General features: G+C 28.0%; 1 protein-coding gene across 2 annotated transcripts; it reads left to right on the top strand.

Annotated features, from left to right (window-relative positions):
- The first annotated feature begins 3,439 nt into the window (after nt 1-3,439).
- LOC113559651 (galactosylgalactosylxylosylprotein 3-beta-glucuronosyltransferase S-like) lies at nt 3,440-26,400 on the top strand. Of its 2 annotated transcripts, XM_026965405.1 has the most exons (7): nt 3,440-3,809; nt 12,801-13,596; nt 23,363-23,657; nt 24,732-25,006; nt 25,155-25,361; nt 26,009-26,150; nt 26,240-26,286. In XM_026965405.1, the coding sequence occupies exons 2-7, from the start codon at nt 13,069-13,071 to the stop codon at nt 26,284-26,286; spliced, it is 1,494 nt and encodes a 497-aa protein (XP_026821206.1). In that variant the 5' UTR covers nt 3,440-3,809; nt 12,801-13,068. The 2 variants fall into 2 exon arrangements, with proteins under 2 accessions (XP_026821206.1, XP_026821205.1); XM_026965404.1 differs by lacking the exon at nt 3,440-3,809 and having other exon boundaries at nt 13,069-13,596; nt 26,240-26,400.
- The last annotated feature ends 237 nt before the right edge of the window (nt 26,401-26,637 follow it).

Raw genomic sequence — 26,637 nt, 5'->3', positions numbered from 1 at the left:
TTCTAATCTATTAATATTAAAAATTGAAAAAATTATTTTTTTTTACTTTCCTTGGCATATTACCTGCGTTTTTTTATAATTTAAATCTGGTAAATTTTTTTGGCTCATGATTGTAATTGTAGTCTATAGATAAGTTCTAGAGCATAAAGAATATAATAGGCATCATATAGCTAGAAATACTACAATAATATAACTTAATAATAGCTAGGTATATAATATTTAAAAAAGGAAATTTATTTACTCTATTTTTTCTGATGATTTGTAAAATCCGAGGTCAAATCGTTACGATGAAAACAAATTTTAAACTTATCAATGATAAATGATAATGTAAATTTTTCTCTTTTCAAAACCACATTGAATTAAAAAAAAATTATCTTTCTTCTTCAGTATTGTATATATGTAACCTTTTCCCTAAAAAGTAATTTTGGTTTAAAAAAAATTTTAGTACGTAATATTAGTATGAATTTGTACGACTAAATTTTAAGTTCTCAATATACCAATTCAATGTGAAAAATAAATTTTCGATCTGTTTGATGACAGCGAATAATCAATAATTTTAGAATTTGCCTTCGTTGGTCGTCATTTGCATGTCGATTAGACGGATTTGCCGGGGTACCATTTTAGATCGAACACAGCCCGGACGAGATATAGAAATAGCATCGTATCCATATGTACTTGTATTTTTATTTTTTATGTATAAAGATCAAAAGTAAAATATTAAAGTCAACATTATTTTTTTTTACACGTTAAATTTATATTTTTATCAAACTGAATATTTTCACGAATATTAGTGGTTGTCTTATCGATTAAGACATTAATTTGTACACAAATGAAACTTATTATTTTTACTCTCGAGGATGTCAGCGCACCGCGTACCGTTCGTCTTCTTTGGCTGATTCATGCGTGCATTATGACAAATTTGCGTTCGCCAGATCCAATTATGTATTGTCACCCACCTTTAATATTATATATTAGTAAATTAACTTATATTCACATTATTTAAAGCAGAACTCTTACTAAAACCAAAGTATTAAAATCACATTCGAATTCAGAAAATGGAATCTTCAAATTACACTTAGATTCAAAGAGTCTAAGTTAGGTTCAATCATTTCATAAAACTTCTAAAACATTTTGGTGCACAGTTACATATGTGACGATAAATGCTGTTTTATTAAACTACTGCTATGTTTTATAAACAACTTAACTAATTTAGAAATAAACGTAAAATATTAGGTATTTGGTACGATTATCGACGACGATATCTATTTGTCGATAATTTTTTCATACGATGCATCATGATAAAAATAAAAATACGTATTATTTCTTGTTTAGACTAGAACATGTAAAATATTTCAAAAATTTCGTCCATCACTATATAATGTTATGTTATATTATGTCGTTAAATAATTTACAAATCGTTAAAAGTGAATGTGACTTAATTATACGTACATAAATATATTAAACTTCTACATTTTATAAATGAAAATATGTACGATAATGGTTTTTGAGCAATTCCTATTTTCGAATATAAACTTTTTTATTATTAAACTGCGTGCAATTACTGCAGTTGTTCAACAAAAATACATTTGCTCATAAGTCGTAAGTCATAAGTGTGATTTGATCTTTTCGACTAACCACACTTTTATATATTTTTTAATTATACATACTAATTTACTGTACGTACATTAACAGTGACATTTACCTCCACGAATTGTATTATTAGTTTATTTTAATAGAACAGGTGATGTGTACAATGTTCATACTGCATACATTTTTTAACCTTTGTAGTTTGTACCACACATCATGAACAAAAAGTCGATTAAAATTGCTCAATATACATCGCTACCTATGCAGTATGTACAATTGTCAATTTCTAACGCAAATTGGATAAGCTGTGTATTAGTAATATTAAGTGTATGTGTATCTATCTGATAGTAGAAATGTTTTGTTTGTAAACAATTATCTAAAATGCAATAGCCTTTTATATTGTTAAATGTCTATAACACGTGCTTCGATGGTTCTCCGGATCGGATTACTACGTCTCATGGACATTGGATATGGTTTGTTAGTTTTTACTGTTTGTTGTTATTTCATATAACTGTAGTCTGTAATCGCAAGTATGCCATATTTTGATGATAATATAATTATGAAATTGGTACATCAAATTGGATATTGATTATTAGCACAATACTACTCGTATACTCGAAATAAGATTACAGTATTCTGTTTTTCTTTCTAAACTTATGCGGACGATGTTTTAAAATTGCTTAGCAAGAACAGGTAAGGGTACAACTTCAAATTGTACATTTAAGACAAAATATATGTTCTTGCACAACGGCACCCGCTGTTTAAGTGTAATAAAAAATGTATAATCATGTAACTCAGTTTTATGATGTTAAAAAATATATTGTAATAAATAAATAAATAAGTATTAGTTCAGTTGTTTAGTTTAACTTTTAATATTTAATTATTTAAGTAGCCGTATCTATAAATAAATTATATTTGCGATTAATAAATGTATTTTAATAATAATTTAATATTACACTATTATTTTTGTGTATGATGGTTTTAAATTATTTTTCAATATAATATATATATATAAAGATGGTGCTCTAATATATACATGCTCCATGTGGAAATACTGATAATATGTTCTTACTTGGCACACATATCTAGAGCATTGCCCGGGCATTTCTCAGAATGACCAATTTCCTACTTGGTTTATAATACACACACACACACACACACATATATATATATATATATATATATTATATCGAATTAAAATATTATTTTGCCGTGATTGTCGAGTCAAATAGTGCGCGCGATATAATAGATTTATTATGCATATATAGATACATAGGTATCTACTATCTGTACAATATACGTATACGGTTTAAAGAGATATACCAGAATCGCGGTAGACGACGAGCGCTAAAGCATATCGGGCTGGACCACCACCGCGTGTTATATATATACATATAGCTAGCAGCTTCTGACGACGCTGTAGCAGAGATCCGACTCCCCGCCTCAGACCATCGCGGCTTCTCGTCCGCGACAACGTATGTAATAGTAATAATACACTCACCGCGTATTACAATGTCGTCCCCTGTGCACGTATTTATTCTATCTATAAAGTAGGTAAAAAACACTACTCGCGCCTCTCTCTTTCCGTCTCTTTATCACTCTCTCTCTCTTTCTTCTTCTTTCTCTCTCTCTTTTCATTTTTTTTTTATCCCTCCTCACCCGTCATCACCACCGTTAGTACACGCGCGGCACCGTCTGCTCTCTCTCCCTGTATAGATGAGATGTGATGGTTTATTTTTAGACCCGCGCCGTCGCCGGCCTGCACCGTAGCCGCACTCGGATAGACAGCGGCGCAGCAGACAGTTATTATAATATCATAGCTAGTGCGATATACGCGAGACAAGCGCACACACGCGTCACACACACACACCGTCCGGATCTCCGGCGGAGGCGTTCAAGTTAACCGTTGTCGTTACCTGCTGTAGTAATTGTATTATTAAACGAAAATATTATAATTATAATAAATTACACATCAATACCGCAGGAAGACCACGACTTGCGAAGACGACGGAAGAGTTGAAATCAAATTTTTGTAAAAGTTTCGTAGCCAGTCCGTAGTATTCAAAGGCCTGTCTGCAGCGTGTATTACACAGCATGTGATATACTAAAGTTGTACGGAACCACGCGCAAGCTCAAAAACACCGACGCGAACTCCGCGCGCTACTTGCCGCCGCCGTTTTCAGCGTTTTATCGTCGGAAATATAACGGGATTCGATCACACGGTAAACAGTAATATATATATATATATATATTTATATATATATGTATGTATGTACAGTAGAAATAATTTATAATGACATCGGTTGAAGTGATATACCAGGTTTAATGGCCCAAAATGAAAGGTCCCGGCAAAACCCTGTTTTATATCGGTTGTAATGACGTTCTTATAACTCGGATACGGATATATAATTACGTGAATTTAGACAATATTTATAATGACCTCTGGTCACATTATTATGGACGGCGGTTAATGAAAACAATAATTTTCAATATAAATAACCAGTGACAAATCGCATCTATTATGGCCATTAAATAATAAAAATTCTAAAATAAACTTTGAAAAAGTAGAAATCAAAATACATGGTTTTTCCAATATTTATCTAATGAATATTAAAATGTAATAAAAATGTTGTTTACTGATAATTCTTTTTTTAATTTTGTTTATTGTGACCTTTTTTCCTGGAATATCATAATACACGATTTCTACTGTATATATATAATAATATACTTATCATATATATTAATTGATAGGTACTCGTACAACAATATGCCATCTGTAAATTATAGTTATCTATTAAAGCATATAATATTCATTACACTATTCATAACAAATTGTATTATACTTTATTACTTCGCAATTATAGTTTGTCAGTCAGTGTTTGTGAGTCATGTGGATTAAACACTATGAAGAGATGTGTGTGTGTGTGTTTTTTAAATCATGTGATTTGTTAGGTACTTAATGAACAAAGTATACTAAAATTAAAAACGAAATAATTTGCGATGGTGAATTAAAATAAGTTCTTAAAAGTTGTAGAAAACGAGATTCCAAAGGAAATATTTTGAAATTGTATATTTACGAAATTTCCTACAATTTATTAAAAAAAGGTACCAAACATTTCACTCAATGTGCAAAAACAAATATATTTTTTTTTACTTTTTTTGTTTAAGGATACAAATAGAAAGTGTGATAGTAATAGTTGTCTAAATTTGTGCGATATCGTAAAAATTTTCTGATATTGGGTACTTTTTATAAAGACAACGCAAGTCGAGGTGTTTAAAAACGACCAACTAAAGTCGATTAGCACAGTTTATATAGATACGTATCAATATTGTAGCTGAATACCAAAAACTTGAGAATAGGATGCCGCGCATATTATAAAAATATTCATAAATAAATGTATGTTAAACAAATATAAAATTACGATAGATAGCATATTTTGTACGATTACCTATTAACATTAGGTGTATACTTAATATTTAGATTTCTAATATTATATTTTGCGGTGACGGCGTTTATTCGTTACACCGGGAGCGGTGGTGCAGTTCAAGTGTACAACAATAGTGCACATAGGTACCTTTGTATATTATAATATAGGACATGTTATGATAATGTAATAACAGTAATATACTGGTATATAATATATTAGATTGTAACGTAATCAGGTGATCGAAAATGTATGTCGACGACCTACTGCTGTGCCATTATAAGGAAATCTGTCTTAATCCTACATAATATTATAGTTTTAACAAAATATATACCATTGACATTAAAAATTGTACAATCAAATTCTCATCAATAGAACTCCGCAGTTCGTGGGTGCCAACTTTTTCAACTTCAATCGAGAAATTCATTTATGGCCTAATGTAATTGAACTTAAATGTTTAACGAAATTTTTATCGGAGATATAAATACAATCAAAAAATGACTATATAGAGGTACCTATTTTAATTATCGACCATGCATTCACAATACTAACTTATAAATTTATAACAAATATACTTATGTTCGTGTATTTCTTTTTAATACATTTTGTATGAATAGATTGCAATTTGTAGTTAACTATTGTATTTTTATCAAATTTAGGGAAAAAAATTAATAATGTTAGTTTAAAATTATTATTTTTAAAACGTTGTCTCCTTGCACTATCCGACAATTAAATTATTAAATATATGTACCTAAAATAGTAAAATATATGAAATAAGTATTAGAATTTAATTTTATCATTTGAGAATAGATAAATTAAATCATTCCATTATTTTATTTTATTTTTTTAAGCCGGTAATATGTATATCATATTAAGGTATCGACGTATTGGTACAATATTATTTCATAAAAAAATATATTCCAACTCAACTGTTATACAAATTTGCATTTATGATAGACACGAGTATTAAATATATATTGTTTTATGATGTCTTGTCATTCGCAGCCCGGTGGCGACCTTCCATCACCATCCTGGCTTACACTGTTCTATAACACACTACACACTATATGTTGCACGACACAGTAGACTGCAATACACACATATATATATAATAACACCTCTGCAGTCTACACGCACAGTATTAGATTCCATGGGTTGTCGCGTGGCGTGATATTATTTTTGGCCGTGTTCAGTTTAATGTTATGTTTTGTTTTAAACGACATATAATATTTATATATTTAATTTTACCATGAATAACGTTATGTTTTTTTCCGAGAAAAATAGTCAACGCAACACATTACGTGAATTTTTTATTTTATATATTTTATAAACCTGAGTCTTTTGCACAGTTATTACTTATTAGTTTTAATACGTTTAAATTATCATACAAATTAATGTTTTTTTTTTAAATAAGAAAGACTTTATGATGAATATCATATAATATTAAAATTATAAACTGTATGAAATATTAAGAGCAGTATCCACATTTTCATAGTTTCAACATTTTAATATAAAACGCTTTTAATACTAAAAACAGTAAAATCGTGTTCAAATTTCTATGAATAGCTCAGCTAATTTGAAAATTATACTATGATTAGAAAATGGTATCATACATATTTGGTGAGCATTTCAAATATTTACAGTCATTACTTATTACTTACTCATTTTTGAATTACCTACAATAAAATAGATTTCGTTAAAAATGCGTAGGTACCGAGGTAGATATCAACTTGATACTCGTGCTTAAACTGATTTGTTAAAAAAAATATTATAATAATAACACGCATAATCATTTTAAAATAAATACATTTATCACTGCTTTGAATATAAATAAAATATAGCAATATGCGTATGTGTTATACATATTTAGTAATTTTACTTGCAGTACTCCCTTCCCGTTTGAAATAAGACTCCGAATGCGCCTATACAAGGACTCTTGCAGAGAAACAGCTCACTAAATGAAAAATACTTTTAATGCATTTTATTGAACAATAGTTTCTCATAGTAGGTTAATTTGGCCATAATCATAGAAAAAGAAAGAAGAAATTTTATATTTTATTATTTATACATGAAAACTTTAAATTATTAAAAAACATTTTCTCAGGTTATGTATTTGCACTACCTGCCACTCTCCAGGCGATACTGCGCACATACAATTGATACAAAATTGTCATCGTTTTCGCTATATAATTGTTAGATTGAGTAAAATTACGAGTGTTCAACCACTAACGGGGTAGTTTTTATTGTTTTGAATGTCCGCTTTATTAGAATTTATCCACCTTCAAGTATACGCTGCAGTGCTAAAACTAATTTATTACTACAATTAGTGTGCTATTAGTTGTTATAGCTAATAACATATACACACACATAATAGCTACAAAAATACTTACAATTTCCTGTACAACGTTGTAATAATATTATATAGCTATATGGAATTGCTGGTTTGTCGGTATTTGGTGGCATGGCTAACGTTGCAATACCGTATGAATTGCTATGTAGGTACACTGCAGCTGGTGTTAGCGAACAGATTTACGATCGAAACGTCAGACCAAACAAAACATATACTTTAATTATATGTATATCTATATACACTGAATTCCTGAATTCAATCCATTCCATTAGAATTTAAATGGAATGACCTGTGAGAAGACGATTATTGTAAATGTCAGTTTTTGTTGAGTGTTGACTATTTAAGCTAAAATTAAAATTTGATGCGCGTAATATTTCTTTCGAATTGAATAAATGACCTACAAGTAACATTGGAAAGTATCAAACTTAGTACTTACCAAATATTGTAATATTGCGAATAATAATACATATTATAGTCATATATTACGTTAATAATAAGAAACTTAAATATAATTATCAATATTGTGTGTTATATTTTATTATAAAATACTATATATAGATGTGGTAAGATAACCAGTTCCAAAGTGATACCTAAATCAAATACCTTTGAAAATAATTAATAAATTATTATAATTCTATCGAGGATCAAAAAATTCAAATTTTGATAACATGCTAAGTTTAGAACAATAAGATTTTTTTTTTTGAAAAAATGAAAATTACCGATTTGGAATTGTTTATTTCTCATCGTGAAATGCAAGGTGAAAATGTGTTTAAAAATGAAAACAAATTTTTTATGGAAAAAAAATTAAGCTTATACTTAACTATACCTCAAAATATGATAGTTTTTTAAAAATGGCATTATCCATTAATTCCACTGACCGGTATTCCTATAGCCATTCCACTTAGGATCTAATTAGGTTGTTGAAAGCTCTTTTCAGCTACATACAACAATAACAATATTATATAGGTCGCAACCCGTAGGCAAAGGCAAACCCACGAATTTATTATTTATAAGAACGTGACTGTATAAACGAGTATATTATACATTATACACATGTCCATGGAAACTATACATATAAACGACGAAAATCAAAAACCTATTACCATGCACCTGACGCTCTCCAGGTCAATTACCACTGCACAACATATTATTATTGCTTCTTTCTACCTATAATATATAGTTATGTGTGTACTGCGTATTATTCTCTGAGGAAAAAAATCGTATAACGAGCTATTTCTTCTGTAGTCTTAGATTTGAAAAAAAGTCTTAGACCTAATAAGTATAGTAGCTCAAATTTACTTTTGGACAGGAATTTCGAATATTATTTTTTTAATCATGTTCTCCCATTACCGCGAACCCTATTTAATATTTAAATTTATACAAAAAAAAGATCATACATTTGGAACAATCTTATAAATTTTACAATATATTCATCAAGCATTATTCACATATTATATCATGTATACTATATGTTTATACATATATTATTATGTAACATCATCATGTCAATTAATCGAAAAATTTAATTTTGTGTGCTTTATTTGGGAAATAACAGCGTATAAAATTGGATTAAAAATCGTAATGAATTTAATAATTAAATCAAATTTTTAAAAAAAGTGTTATAGCTATATACTCATATGGATAATTAATTATTTCATTAAAGACTGTATGAGTTGCATGTGAAGCTTTGATATAGTATCTAATATCTATTGTTGTTATTACTTACTATGAAAAAAGATGGAAAATTATTACAAAAGTCGTCAACAATAATTTGATGATTTTTGTTTATAATAAATGTTTAAATTATAGTTGGTATTTAATATAAAATATACCTTCACCGAATTATAATGTGTTAAGTGATCTCAACCAAAAATCGAGTTTTCATTTTTTTTACCAGTTTTCATACAATATACAAATTATGCTTTTCTGTAGAAGAAATTCCACTATATAATTAACTAATATTTTGTAAAATAAACATTATCCATCTTGATAAATCTAATTGTATGAATGACAAACGTGCTACGAGAAATCAAGTTTTAAATTTATACGCACTCCCAAGTTACGAACATTATTTATAGTCAATAATATATAGGTATATCAAAATAGCTAATTCAACGACAGAAGCGTCATTTTGAGAGATCGTATTTTTCTAATTTTTGTCAAAGAATCCTTTTCTATTAATTTATTTGACATAGACAGTACCGTGCAGAGACAGCTATATAATTAATAAATATGCATATTATATAAAATAAAACGCTTATAATGGATGCAAATCAATGGTATCGACCGATATTTATAAAATGTTCGTCAATAGATTCAACAAGATCCGTAGATTATTATTTACTTGTTACTTTTCATCGCATAAATGTTGAATATAATTTACTCATAATAACTATCATTTTTCTTATACACTCATTGTTGTCCTTCCTCATTGACGGTTACAGAAAATAAAATAGTTATAATTGGATATAATTTTAGACTAGTGTTATATATTTAGTCAAAACAACTCAAATAATTGTGTTAAAAATCTGTACAGTTTACGGAGTTTAAAAAGGAATAAATCCATGGACATATTATTTGTCACGGGTTAGTGTAGGTCCGTGTAGGATCAGTTAGTAAAATGTATATAGTATAATAAAAGTAAAACTAATGTTTCAATTGTTAGTACGTGATTATGACCATTATGTATGAGTGGAGTGAATTATATAGCAAGGAAACAACGAGTACTTCAAAACGTATATTTAATTAGATTTATAAACATACGCTGTGTATTACACCATATATTATAATTATATTATGTTATTAACTGGAGGTTATGATTTCCGCCGCGACGATGATACAGTGTTCAATACACATTTATTTTCTAGATTTTTTCAGCTAAAACATATAAGGCACACATAATGTGTGAGGGTATTTTAATTTTTAAGTAAATATAAATCTTTTCTCGTCTCAGGTATTGACGTGATTTTTTTAAATGGCAAAATATAAATTCTAAACATCATACGAGTATTATTGTGTTTTTATGGAACAACATTGAAAAATAAATTAGGAGTGTTTAAAAAATAAAAGTTGATACCTTTCACATGTATAATATTATTGTATGTGAAGCTGTTTAAAAGAATAAAATCTCGTAAATATGCACAATAAAAAATATTTTACTTCGGGGTACTCATGAATCTCAACGCTTCTTTTAGAGAATTGGCGAGGGGTTGCTATACATATACTTAAATCAAGACAAACAATTTTTGTATTTTTTTATGGTAAAAATCTTACTACTTTTACCCGGCTATAACCACCTGTTTCAACATCCTTTCCGTAACATGTGTAATACATTAATACCAGTATAGGCAGTATACCACACACAAATATACAATATATAGCTAACACTCTATACAGCATACGTTTATAAAGTAAAAACTAACTGAATGTTACAAATCGGTATGGCTAATGAATTATTGACAGAATAATTGATTAGCGGTAAGTTATCATGAAAATATAAAAATCAATGTATTCATCAATTATAGTGGTCATCAAACTGGAAAATAGATTTCGCAATTAATTTCCTTGATTATTTTATCATCTATTAAAACAATATGTTTTTTCTTCTAGAAATATATAGTAAAAAACAAAATGTTTACATAATAATAAATTAATAATTAAATATAATTCTTGAATATAATTGGCCGTACAAAAACACTTTATTGTGATACCTGGACGCTATATTTAAAACTGATATATTGTCCTGGTCAAACGGGAAGGTGTCCACTGAACAGTATTAAATAATTAGGGAAGATATTTATACAGTTTTACAATTTTTTTATTTTTGGAGGAAAAATACCTAGTTTTTACCAAAATGTGTTTCATGACCTAAAAATTCTACGTAATATAAAATTGTAACGCAATATTGTATATTTTATGTGTATAGTATATAGTTGTACTCATTACTCAAGTGCTTCTTATAACACTCAAACAAAACGTGAATACAAAATAAATAATAATTTTTCAATATTTTATTAATTTAAGTAGATAATTTGATAAAGTATAATCACTCATAGGCAGTAAAACAAATTTTAGTACAATTTCAAAAGATGTATAAACTTGGTTATTTGATTAATCTTGTTCAATTTCATATTATACAAAAAAATAAATATGTCTATAAAAGTATCATATTGTATTGGTTTCTTTTTAAAAACAAAGCTAAGGAACTAACGAGTACCAATGGTTTTGAGGTAAACAAAAAATATGAAAATTTGTTTGTTAGCATGTTTTTAAAGAAAAAATAATAATTATTGTACTGTAACAAAAATTTTAAAAATATTGGAATTTATACATTTGTTCAGATTTATTATTATGTATGGATACTTAAACATAATTGCATTCAATATTCATGTTTAAAAAGACATATTTTACTTCACTGCCTTAAGAGGATGTCACCCGCATGGCCGCGTGTGTTGTCTCTGTCTTACAAACGTACATCATAGCAAATTTACGTAATCTGCGTATTAGAGTAAATTTACCTATTATCAAATTTAAAAGTAAGAATATTATCTAGGCAATGGCATATGCTTTTATTGACATTATCATTTTAAAGTGATGTGTTATGTAAGATACTTCAACTTTAAAATGTTCATAAGTACCTCCCTTTAAAATAATAATATCAATAAAAGCATATGACATTTTCTAGATAATATTAATACCTTTATACATTTTATAATAGGTAATTTTACTTTAATATTAAAGCTAACATCACAAAATGTATTTTGCTGAACGTAAATTTTCCATAATATACTTCAGTAACACAGAGACAGCATATGAGGGTATAACGTCCTCTTAATAATAATTATATAATAGTACACGAATTTAGTTATACAAACTTTCACATCACTTATAACAACAATTATTAAATTATGCTTTATTTTTAAATTTCCACCTAAAGATCGACAATAGGTTCGTTAATATATCGTGTTTTAAGAAAAAAACATTTATAGATTTTACCATCCCGGTCCTAAGTTCTCACTTGAGGCGAAGGCGATTGTCCACCCTGGCCTCTCCCTAAACACTGTTCTAAATCTTTACCTATATTATGTGTATAATATGATTGGCCATAATATAATATAACATCGATTGGACAATTGTTTAGACATTTTCGATATACGCCTAGACCACGTCAGAGTTTGTTTACGCGTCGCGGAACACATAATGCGTCCCCTCCACTAAATTTACAGCCCGAGTGCATACTTGACCTAGAAATGGTCGTGACGTGACGCATCGATATGATAATACGTATTATATAGGTATCATCGCAGAGTGCAGTATAGAAATACGTGGTAATATAATAATATATACTATCGGGAATTACTGTCGGGTTAGGTTTACCGTCGATATACCACGACGTTCGTACAGTCGTATACCAAGGTTCTGATTTTCACGTGTTCTAGGCGAGGAATCGTTTTTGTGCCAGCAGTACGCGGCACGGTGATCATCGGGCAGTCATGTCACCGCAGCCGTCGCCGCACTTCAATCACCAACAATCACCGCAGTACGCCTCCCGCAACGACGACGGTGACGACTACAGCTGCAGTTGTTACAACCACTCTAGCCCGTTTTCCGGTACCCCAAGCGTCGCCGACCCAACAATCGCCGGTCAACAGTTTTCCGGCGCAGTCCCGATAACTTCCGGTTCGCCGCGCCGATGACGGCGTTATCATGACCGACCGCCGGTACAGCGGCAGCTGCGGAAGCAGCAGCAGCGACAACAGCGACAACAGCTACAACGGCTATAACGGCAACAACGGCTACAACGGCAACAACGACTACAGCAGCAGCAACGGCTACAGGTGCGGGATCAAAACGCAACTGCATGCACCGTCGTCGGGCCGATGTAACGACCACTACAACAACAACAACAACAACAACAACAATATTTGCAAAACCGGGGTCGCCCGACCGGCCGCCATGCACGTGAAGAAGACGTGGAAGACCGCCGCGGTGATGTTCCTGGCCGTGGCCACCGTCTCCACGGTCACCGCGGCGTTTTACTTCAATTACGCGGCGACCGCGTGCTGCGCGTTGGCCCCGCAGTCGTCTTCGTCGCTGCTGCAGGAACCGTCCAACGCCGCGGCCGCGAACAACGGTCCAGACCGGTCCAAGTCGGTCGGTTCTTCGGTACCACGCACGTCCAAGCTGTACGCCGTGTGCGAGATCCGCGATCACCTACGCAGCCCCGCCGACCGGGTAAGTACCAGAATTCATGATAAATTCGCAAAATAATAAATGCGGGTTTGCGAACGTCGAGTTCCGTTCGACAAAATTGAATACTTATTACGAAATTTCACGAAACGTTGCGTAAAAATGGCCGATAACGTTCGACGACGAGCGCGCGCCGTTATGCGTGTTGTCATCAAGTCACCTCAATCGCCATATTATACCTATCATATTATATTCATTGTCGTTAAACATTCATTCGGCGAGATCACGAATAATTTTCACGTATACATGTTTTTGGATTGGGTACACATATCTTGATTTCCTTGCTGTCATTTTGGGTAACACTAAATATCACCATATACTATTATGATATGTTACCCATTTTATTGTTTACAGTTAATACATATTAATACTTCATAATAAACAACGATATATTATATTTTTGATTGAATTAAACATTTAACCTGACATAAGATACCTAAATTGCAAAATAATGACAAAAAATTCAAAAACATATATAAGGTTCATAAATTTTCCTTAAAGTGGATAATATCGATTTTTTTTACTTGGGTCCTTGAAATGCGTTGAGTTGACTGCATATATCCTCATGTCGTCTTTTTACCATTTTCAATTTTTATAATTTTGCCTATCGTACCTATTATCTTATATTATTATCTTAGTTACCATATGACATAAAACTTAAAATATTTTTTTTTTATACTTCACGGTTATGTTTGGTTAGGTAAGAATTGTATAATATTACCATTTGATATACATTTGGAAATTTGATATAAAAAGCATGGTTTGACGTATCAAAACTACTCTATAAAAATACAACTAGGGAATTAAAAAAACTGTCATTTAGGACGTTTTAGTATAAATATCGTGATAGAAGATGCGTTGATGCAGCACACAACCACATTTTATTCTTAATATAAATTTGAATTATAAAATATAAAGTAGCGTTAAGTTTAAACAAACATTTGTAAACTCAATAGTGTAATGCTTTATTGTTATTCCCTGTAGTTGTGTACATTAATTGTCGAGGTAATAAATTTAATATTGACAAAATGTTGGCCTAAAAAGATTAAAATATGAGAGTATGAGACGCTCACCATGCCTCATTTCTTATCTTTCTGGAGTTGAGTCACCAACTATGATCGAATGCCTCGTAATAAATTCGAAGTATAGTGGAGTTTTATTCTTATATATTATTATGTTTTGAGCCGGTAAAATAGTTGTTATGGAGCTGAGAACGAGAAAATTAGGCGCAGTAGCAAAGCCAGGATTTTTTTCAGGGGTGGGGGTTAGTAATAAAATAAAATAAATCCACAACCGTGTTAAAATAATAAAATAATTGTATGATAATGATTATTATCACCAGTGCAGTCGATAACGTGAATACGGCATAACAGAGTACATTTCACCACGAATAAATGATTTTATTTCTATATTATAAACATTATATTTTTGATAAAAATACGGCCGAAAGGGGGGTCAACAACCCCCCCTCGGCTACGCCACTGATTAGGTGTGATATGAGAGAGAGAAAATAATAATTTTAGGCAAATAATTTGTTTGAATAGACGGGTTTATTAAAATAAATTTAGTTCCAAGAATTCAAATGGCATTAAACTAAGACTAGGAGGAATAAAACAGATTTAGAATCGTCTAGGTACCTATTATAATTTATATCTATATATACCACTCCTCACGATTTTAATGGGGGTAATTTACCATAATAATAATAATAATAATAACAGTCTTTATAGAACATAGGTTACGAAAAACCTCGAGATGGGCGTCGTAGACGTCAAGTTAAAACATTACATAAAAAAAAAAATTAAAAACATAATAATCATATAATGATTAAAATGGGAAGAAACAAATCGGCCAGATAACGAATGATTGTAAAATCATCGACATCGATTTTGGCTCACCGACGAAAAGACTATTATATTGAAAAAAAAAAAAATACTTACAACTAGAGGACTGAATTACTCTGAAGTGAACAAAGCTGGTCGCTCTCAGTCGACTTTCAAGGCCGAGAAACGAAAAATAAGTGGCGGTCGATTACGCGACGGTCGTCTTCAAACGAAATAATATGTACTGTAGACAGGTGGGGGGAAAAATGAATAATTTATCATTTTAGTTATTTGTGACTCGGTACGTTTTAGTTATCTAACTATTATATAGTGTGCAAATCGTCATAGATTCTATCTTATATAGCGGACAGTTCTCGACTTAGAGCTTTCTCGACGAAAACGGCGTGTCAGTGGCGTTATTTCTGCCGTGACATGATATAATTATATAAATTACAAATTAAACAAATTATAAATAATAAAATTATATTGTGTACTTTGTATAGGTTATAATAATAATAATTATCATTATCATTCTTATTTTTTATTTGCATTGGATATGACAAACTGAAAAATAATGTTTTATGCTTGTCTACAATACTAATGGTGTTTATGTCGAATGATAATCGTAAAATCTATTACAGTATTTATAGATACCTATTTATTCACTCTAAGGTACAATTAAGCCAGGTTCTTTCGACTGGAAAGTACATAAATAATTGAATTTTCAACAAATAGGCAAATATTTTACGAATAACGTATTTCGATGACTATCGCGTATTTGACAAGTACACCAACATTTGCGTAATAGATGTACGAGTAACCAAGTTAACTGTTATTACTACCGGTTAAGTAATAACAAATATGGGGGGATACTGAAAAAAATACTTGGACAAAATCATGAATAATCAGAAAGCAAAATTGTCTATCTACCAATTATTATATTTATATATATATAAATGTTACACTATTAAAAACAAGATTCTCATTTAACTTAAGTAAATTATTATAAACTTGTATCTAACATAAACAAATTATCTACCTTGTTCAGATATATCAATTATTTTTAATAATGATAGGAAACTTTTAATGTATTATATTACATTATATATCGTTCATTATATTTTATTATTCATAAAATACATAATTTATTGTGTAAAAAGCGCAATACACAGATATACCTTAATAAGTATTTAGAAAAATAAAAAAAAAAATACTCTTACGTAACTTTGCTAATTGTTATAAAAAATAAATACAAGTATAAAACTGTAACCTAACCAACTAATGTTTGCCTTTGTGGCTTTGCTTATAATGTTAGACCTCGCCGAGCGTATAGTTCCAATTTAAGAGTTTGGGTGTATACTATTAATAAGAAATATAAGAAGTATGTATATATTAAGAAGACGGTATGACGCTACTTCCGCATGTTTTGTCTCCGTTTCACAAACATACAACATACACATTTTAGATAAAAAAAAGTATAGAACCATTAACCAATTGTGTTGTTAGCTTTAATGTTAGAGTAAATTGATCTTTTATCAAAGTTAAAATTAAGACAATTATCTGTGCTTAAGTGTTAATTTTTTTTATATTTTAATTTTTAAGCGAGGTTTAAGTATTGTAAATAATAAATATTAAAAGTTAAAACTTTAAACTTATTTTTAACTATGATATTAAGTTAATTCATTCGAATACTAAAGCTAACAACATAAAATTGATTCTACTGAATAGAACGTAAACGCTATGTTGTATATTTTGTAAGACGGAGAAAATATATGTAAGGGCAGCGTCTTCGTAAATAATATTTCACATACAATTTAGTGAATGTACAATTGTAAATAGATATAACTATATGTTTGGGTGTACACATTAGATTTGTGATACAAATACTTAATTATATACCTTTATAATAAAAAAGTAATTCCGCTATTAAACAGTATAGGTATTGTCGAATGTACCTACCTCGCCAGTCGCCATTGATTAGGTTACTGTTGTTGAGTAGTGACGTGTTGAATTTTAATTCGATGTTAAACGATGAAAATCGATTCTGAGTGAAGACACAGCTTTGCTTCCCCCCTCTAGTCAGACAAAATAAACAAAAATATTGACATGTTCTTACTTCTTTACCTGTTGCCTGTTTTAACGTTATACCTAATTGATCACATTGGCTGTACACATAACTTTATATAATTACTTACTGTCAGTGGCGTAAACTGGGGGTCGCACGGGGTCGCACTTGCAACCCCTGAAAATATCAAAGGGTCGCAAGTGTATCTTTTTGCGACTCCAAAAAATCACGATTTCAGTTTTCAAAAAATTGAAATATCAATATAATAATAAATTAACTAATTTATATTTTGAGAACCAATGTTTAACTTTGTTTTGAAGCACTGGAATTATTATTATATTTATATCCTTTCCACAATTATTTATAGTTTTGTTATTAATCATTTTCTATTATTATACCAATATGTATATTTATTGTGATCGGCCGACTCGAGTCTCAATGGTAGCTGATAATAATTACAGAGGCCGCCGATTACTACTGCAGTAAATGATATTATTCCTTCAGTAAAAAACCAAGGCTCGGCAAGTTAATGATTTTTTTTAACTCAGTTAAGTTGATATGCGTCAATAAGAAAAAGTAAAAGTTAAAAGTTTAATACAATTTTTGGTTAACTCAGTTAAATATTTTTTTTTATTCGTTACCGTACTTTATTTCTTATCAACACACAACTAAATTATAGACTATAATGTTTATATTTCAAACAACATACAGTATTTCTATATAGTATGTGTTTTAATTAATAGTGTTTAATTGTGTTTTATCTAACAATAGTCATCTAAATAATAGTTAAGGTGCCTAAAAGCTGAAAATAATTAATTTACATTATTAAATAAAATCTTTCATACAGATATTATTTGTGTGTTTGTAATAGAGTATTAGTGTATTTTTTAATAAAGAACCACAAAATATTTTATTAAATTGATAACAAGGTATTTAATATACATATTAAAAACAGTTCAGTTGTTTATATCATTATATAAATTCACAATGAAAATATTTTTTGACAAAAAAACGACTGAAATAGTGAATGTAAAAAAAAATAAATTAACTTATTTCTTAAAATGAAAGATAAATTCGTTAACTAAAAAATAAATTTAGTAAGTTAATAGTTAAGTAGTTTAATATTTTAAATCTATACTTATAATATATATATATATATTATATTGTATTAGGTATTGTGTTATACAAAAAATATAAATGGCAGCTGATTTGAAGCCTGCCCAACCTAAAAACTGATTGCAACCCTAACAATTTAGCCCAATTTACGCCACTGCTTACTGTTAAAAATGAATATTAGTATATTACCATTCAATAAATATGACTATGTAAGTATAATAATTGATATTAATTTCGTTAAATATACTAATATATTTAATCATTTTAATCTAAGGTATTAATTAGTCAAAAATGTTAATTTTACCTATTAATAACTATATTAATATAATATATTTTAAAGATTATATTACATAGACACAAGAAATAAGAAATAAAAAAACATTTAATTAAAATAATATTTTATTAATTTTTCAAGAATGAAACTCAGAATTATAATTAGGCCATTCGAAACTTGCTTTAATTGTTACTAGGAAATTTTGAGAGTTGGAATGACTTATGTCAATTATCACTTTGTCTAGTGTTTAATTTATATTTTAACGTTGCGAAACCTTTGAAGTGTCACTAATGAGTGGCTTTTTAATCATATCAATCACATCATTGATCAAATACTCTTATTATACATTAAATGTAAATGATCACTTATGTCACTTATATCTTAATTTAAATTTAAAAAGTAAAACAGGGATTTGAGGGAACTGCGTGTTTTTTATAATATATAATATTTATTTATACTTATTTCCATTAATATTTAGTAGTTAATATCTTGCTATTATTATAAATCTTAAAAAGATTCTATCCCGGTTGTGGTTTTTTTTTCAAAATGTACCTATTTTTAAAGGATTTAGGTAAGAGTGGAAATTTAAATTGTATTAATCAATATAGGAACAAAAAAACTCAAAATGTTTAAATAAAAAGTCTAAAAATGTAACTAGATCTTTTTTTTTTTAATTTACGTTTTTTTATAACATCCACATTACTGTATGGTACTATTATATTATTACTGAACTTAAAATACTAATGCTCCTACTGTTATTTGTTATCATCGACAGTTATTATGATCTATATTTTTGTCTCGACTTACATAACTATGAGATAGTAAAAAAAGGTGTAGGTATCTATAATTAATATTTATGCAGTACTAATTATTGCTAAATTTAAAATTTTTTTTTTTTTCATATTTTCTCCCCATTTATTATTATAAGGTATGTGTACTTGTAAGACTCTTACTATAATTAGTATTTTTTTTTATCATAATACAGAATTTAATAGTTTTATAAAAATATACATTTTTTTTATTAAGATTTTTATTTGGCTGTTTGTTGAATATTTTTATTTAAGGCGATAATTTGAAGTCTTATTTATGGTCACCGTAGAATTATTTTTTATAGGTAATATTCAATATTATCGTATTATGCATATTATTAAATATTAGGTAAGTAATTATACTTATTTAAATTATAACATAAGAACTTATAGGCTATTTTATTTTTATATTACGTTAAATATTTTAAATTAATACATAAGAAAAAAATCTTTACTAATTATCAAATAAGGCCAGTTATAATTACATTAATAGCGGTATTACAAAAAGTCACAGCGCTTTATATTTAGTTGGAATAATCTAGTACAAATTTTAATGTATAGCCATCAATTGACAGATGTTGGGATAATTATTATTTTCATATAAAATAAAAACAAATACATTACATTATTGTAAAAATTAATTTTTATAGAAATAATTGTTGTTTTGAGAAAGTGCAAAAATACCAACAATATTAGATTGTTATATTTTAATTAAAATAAAAGGTATTTATAGTACTTACCATTTATTAAAGAAAAACTCACAATAACAAATTTATAATAAAAAAAATAACGAAAATAAATTTTAAGAATCTTTGGATAATAATTTTTTACATTGCTCGCAGTGAAGCTTTAGTTCTTATGCCAACTTTATCCTAGAAGACAGACAATATTTAATAGCTCAGAGAGAGAAAGGTAGACTGCATAGTATGGTTTCAATTGATGAACTATTAAATATAACAGAAAAACGTAGATAATTTTTTTAAAAAAATAAGAAAAAGCTATTAAAAAATTTAATAGATATGTATCTTAAATTTAGTGGAAACCCCCTATTTAAACTGAAATCCATTTCTAAAATTTCCCGTTTTTCTTTTTTTTTTTGGGTTGTTTTTCTCAATAATTTTTAAAAATACTGGGAGTTTTAACCTTTCTTAAGAACAAACTAAATCCGACTTACATTAGATATCACCCTCAAGTTGAAAATTACAACATTTTTTTGACTAATGTTTATAAACACAAAGAATAATACATATCATTGTATAATCAATACATCAATATATATTCAACGGAACGTTTTAATCTAAAAAAAAAAATCTTAAAATAAAAAGTATCGTTAAATATTAAAGTTGTTTTAAATCATTAATAATATAATTTATATTATAAATATATATCTATAATATATAAACTATAAAGTATAAAATATATTTAATTATATCAACCAAAGTTACAATAATCGAAAATAAATAATATAATATTCTGTACTATAATTAATTATTAAGTACCTAGTATATATTGGATATACTATTTATACTTTAACGGTATAAATTATCTAAATTAATTAGGTGCCTATTGGTTAATACTGTTAATAGATAATACAATAAACAAGAGGGAACTCCAATTAATTGGTAATTTAATAAATAATATTATTAATATTATTAGTCTATAGACTATATTTAATATTAATATATACACTCAAAAAATGATAACTAATTTCAAAAGATTTTCAGTAAGTAAAAAACTCAATAAATTATTTATTTGAAAATTATAATTGTTGTATGAAGAAAAACATTAAATAAACAATATACATGTTTTTTAATTGTTTATTTGGAAATCTGAGTAGGAACTTTAATTGCTGGACGATTCTTGAGTGATTTATAATTTAGCACGTAAGATTTTAAGTAATTTTGTGTGTTTTTTAGTTTTTTTTTAGATGGTCTATAATAATGATTTCCTAATATCCATCAACTATCAAGGTAAAATGTCAAGTTAGTACGTAGGAATTTTAATAATTTGAAAAATACTTTCCCTCGTGGTCATTAAAAACTAATGCATTCAAATAACGATTTCTTGGACAATTCTATTATAAATATATTATTTATCACATATAATGGTAAATAAAAATTATTATAGTGAGCAAAATTGTATTTGAACGATCGTACCGAAAACACTTGATAAAATATCCATAAAGAATCTACCTAGTATAAAATAAAATTCACTTTATATTGAAATTTAATTATTTAATTATCTAGTATTCAAAAATTACTAACTAAAATTATTAACGTGTAACAGAAATATTAATTTTTTTTTTATTCTGTAAGTCGTAAGTGTATATAGCTGAAGTAGGTACTAACGTACCACACATTCATGTACGACATACAAAATATTCACAACGAGCGCTAAACGTAAATTATTTTATTTGTTATTTTAAAGCATCACTCTTTGGTCAATCACACCTGTATTATATAAACTATAACTACAGTTACCTGTTAAAATATCTCAAATCATTCAATTGGTTAATAGGTGTATTATGTTCAGTGATAATAAAAATATTAGGTACCTAGAACAGTAGTACCTACCAGGTAATTATTCTATAACTGGTACTCGTATCGATTTTATTAGTTGAAAATTTCAAATGCAAAAGTGATTTGCTTGATCAAAAACCTTGATTTAATACAAGGTTTTGTTTATACTAATCAAAATATATTGAAAATACATAATTACCATTTTTTTTTTCTATAGTATATTTTAAGTTAGAATTTTGATGAAATTCGTTAAAATTTTCAAATTATTTTCAAATTAAAAAATTCCTAAAATATTTTAATATTCATACCTTATAGATTAGTAAAAAGATTGATTAAAATAAATAAGTTTTCTCTAATATGTCAAATGACAATTAATTAATTAATATAACATGATAAAACTTCATTCGTTTATGAAAACCTTATTCTAAACTTTATAGAATATAGATAGCTTTTTGGTAAATATTTAAATATTTATATTTATAATAACGGTGTTTTTATTTATTTTTTGATAAAACTGCAGCGGACTTGGTTTATATCCAACGTTACATTATATCTGTTTCATTTTAGGTCTACACAATAATTATTTTATCTATTCGCAAAATTAACAAAAAATGTTTAAATAAAATGCTACAGCTCTTTGCTATTGTTGATCAATAATGTAAAAAAATGAAAATGCTCGTATTGAATGTGATAGCCAACATGCAACAATTAAATTCAATAAAATAATACCAAAAAGTAACTATAAGATTTCCTGGAATGGATAAGGTTTTTATGGGATAGAAAGAAAGTTTGTTATAAAATATTTTGTAGGACAGTTTAGATATACGTTATAATTATTATTCCGAGGTGAATATTTTAAAAAGTTTGTATTTTGTTTACCTATGTTTGATATTTTTGCATTATCTCAGAGCTGAAGATGGTAAGTCCTGATGGTCTTGGAAAGGTTTTATTTTAAAGTTAAAAAATATATTAAATATATTTGTGTAATAGTGTGCTTAACATACGTAGGTAGCTAATTTGTTTAGTTTTTGTCTTTATGTATTGAATGGTCCAGGTTAGGTATAATAAAAGTCTTAAGTAGGTACATTACTATTTCACTGATTTGTAACAATAGTGATAATTATTTGTTTGTTTTATTTTTGCAGGATAAATTTAGCCGCAATCGGCGACAAACTGTTGACAGCACAAGCAGTACCGTCGATAAGAACCCAGCAAATAAATACACTAACAATGTGGAGAGTGATACTGCCCGTAACGGTGACAAAGGGAACGATACCTCTCTCATTTATTTCATTACGCCTACATATCCACGAAGAGAGCAAATTGCCGAGCTCACAAGATTAGGTCAGACATTAATGCATGTCTCCCGACTTTATTGGATAGTAGCGGACGACCGACCCGACTGCAGTCTACAAATAATGAACCTACTACCAGATTTCAGTAAGAATAATGTTCAATAATATGTTCCTACTTTCCTAGCTATACCTATTGACTATTCTAGAATATTGTTGCAATATTTGTTTTCCAACCGATCAGGGGAAGTATGGTCTGGTCCTCAGCCCGGTTATAAAATTTAGATGGCGACAAAGAAAACATAAAAATTAGTGCTTAAAATAATTATTTAAAAAATAATAAATCTCAGTCTATTATTTAAAGAACATATTGAACAAAATAATATTTCATTGTCGACCATCAAAATTCAAAATAGTTATAACATTAATATACATTTCAATAAACAATAAACGTAGTGATAATAGTATAATTTAGTTCTTGAAATTCATGAATTTTTATCTTTAATTTATGTCTTTTTATAAACAGTTTATAGTATTTTCTTATTAGGTAACAACCTAGAGCTGGACTTTTAAAGCTAAAACGGATACAATTATTAAAAATAAAAATAAATACACTGGTTAGATTTTAAAGCAGTGGTCTTCAACTGGTGGGTCACGTTAAGTCTTCTTTTTAAAATTAAAATTATATAAAGTAAAAAAATAATTTTTTAATTATTAAATTTAGAAAATTAGTAAATGAAAATACCTACTATAATGTATTTTTTATTTAGTTTTAATAGTACTACTGCAAAGCATTAGGCAATTTTAGCTTTTTTACAAAGCTTATATGAATTGCAAAAAATGTAGGCCTAAAAAGTGGGTTGCGATTCCAAAAAGGTTAAAGACCACTGTATTAAAGTATCCGATTAAAAATTCACAAATAAGTTTATAATAACACAATGAAAATTTGTGATAAAAGTTTTTGTTTATAACTAGAAAATAGACACAATTGATAGTTAATAATATCATGTATGGATGTACTTAAAATTTAAAATGCAATATGCTTTGTATGAACTCAGAACTATATAACTATAACCTAAGTATGAAGTGGCCCAATGCACATTATTTACTACCTGCTAAGTCAAATTCTGCAACCAATTTTAATACTTGTAAAACTCATTGAATTAAAAATATTATTGTATATTATTAAATGTTGACTTATTATGATTTATCATTTTTCCAGGCATTCCTTATACGTATATTGCCAGCCCTATGCCATCGATATATAAACGTGACCCAGACGCCATGCCCCGTGGTGTTTCTAACCGTAGAGCTGCTCTCAACTGGATAAGACTGAACCACAACATTAATGACTCGAACGCTGTAATTTATTTTGGTGATGATGACAACACGTTCCATTTGGATCTTTTTAAGGAAATACGTACCACAAAGAAAATATCAATGTTCCCGGTTGGCTTGGTTGGAGAGTATGGTGTTAGCTCACCGATTATTGATAAAGTTAGTTTAACATAGTTTTTTAACATCATTAGCTATGGGCTTAAAATTACGATTAAAATGTACGATTATTAGTTGTACATACTACATCTTGTAAAGAATACATTTATGTAGTAGACTGAATAACTGATTAATCTTTTTTGATGTAAAGGGAAAAGTAGTTGGCTTTTTTGATAGCTGGCCAGCAAAAAGAAAATTTCCAGTAGACATGGCTGGATTTGCTATTAATGTTCAACTTTTATTCAAATACCCTTATGCAACTATGCCATATAAGGCGGGTTTTGAAGAAGACCGTTTTTTGTCAGCACTGGCTATTCGATTAGATGAAATTGAACCAAAAGCAGAAAATTGTACAAGGGTGTGTATATATGAAAAATTACTTATTAATTATTTATAAATAGGTTTATATATTTTTATTTTATTTTGAATTTGAATGGATTTAATGATTTAGAATGATAATCTTAAATTTTACTTTAAGCTAAAATTAAAAAACTAGTACATTTATTAAAAAATAAATTATAAAATCATTTTTTTATATTATATAGCTTTTTATTTTTTTTTAATTATTAAATTTTATTTCAACAACTTTCTTTTGTTTACTATTTGTTAACATTTTTCTATTCATTTATATTTATTTAACATTCATTTCAACATAAAATTCTGTTTTTTATTTCTAAATCAAAGTAAATTTATAAGATTTATGATTTATGCTACCTGCCTACTTATATTGTATAATTTATTTGGAAAATAATTAAATAATTGTAAATAGCTCGTGTAATTAACAATCCATAAAAGTGTTTAAAGTCAGAAATATTACTGTATTTTATAAATCAGATTAAAATAATAAGTATGGAAGATGTCATAAATAAATTATTTTAGTTTCTTAGTTCATAACATTTTGTTTATTTAAATTTATTTAACTTACGTTATACAGTAATAATATTACCAGTTTATCACACATGAAATAATTAAATTTCTATGTTAATGTATACATGATTGTCACAGATTTTGGTTTGGCACACTCAGACAGCAAAGAAACCTAAGCCAATAGTCATGGTCAAATCCAAAGCAGCATTGCCTGGTTCACTGGCTACTCTACTCGATCAAGTGACTATGTTAGGTATAGGTGGAGTGAGCGAAACAACAGGTAGGTCAAAATAAATGTATACTAGTATACAAATGTATAGTAGTTTTTTTTAGTATAAATTCCATTATTAATTTTATGTTTTATTTTAGGTGTTCGCAGTTATATGACAAAAAATGGTAATATTTTTAGGGTATAACCTAATATAACCTCATTTTCTTTTAATATTTGTATAAAGTGTTTTATTAGATAAATGTAATATAATTTTTAGTATAAATTATTATTATTATAAGATTTTATTTTATTTCTTTAAATTTGTATTGTTACGTATAATATTTTTGTTTTCATTTATATATTTTGTTGTTGTTGAAGTCATTACATTATAATATTGTTTATGTTTTTTTTTTATGTGTGAGTAATTTTAATACTATAAATAATCAATTTTAAGTTCCAATACAAAATGATTTTATTTGATTGCCAAATTATAGTTCTATTACTTAAAAATTTAAATAATGAATCTATTCAATAATTATTATTTTAGTTTATTTTC

The sequence above is a fragment of the Rhopalosiphum maidis genome, chromosome 3, assembly GCF_003676215.2.
Source record: "Rhopalosiphum maidis isolate BTI-1 chromosome 3, ASM367621v3, whole genome shotgun sequence".
In the NCBI taxonomy this organism is placed as follows: Eukaryota; Metazoa; Arthropoda; class Insecta; order Hemiptera; family Aphididae; genus Rhopalosiphum; species Rhopalosiphum maidis.
The sequence above is the reverse complement of the archived record's forward strand: the minus strand, read 5'-3'. Positions and strand labels throughout refer to the sequence as shown.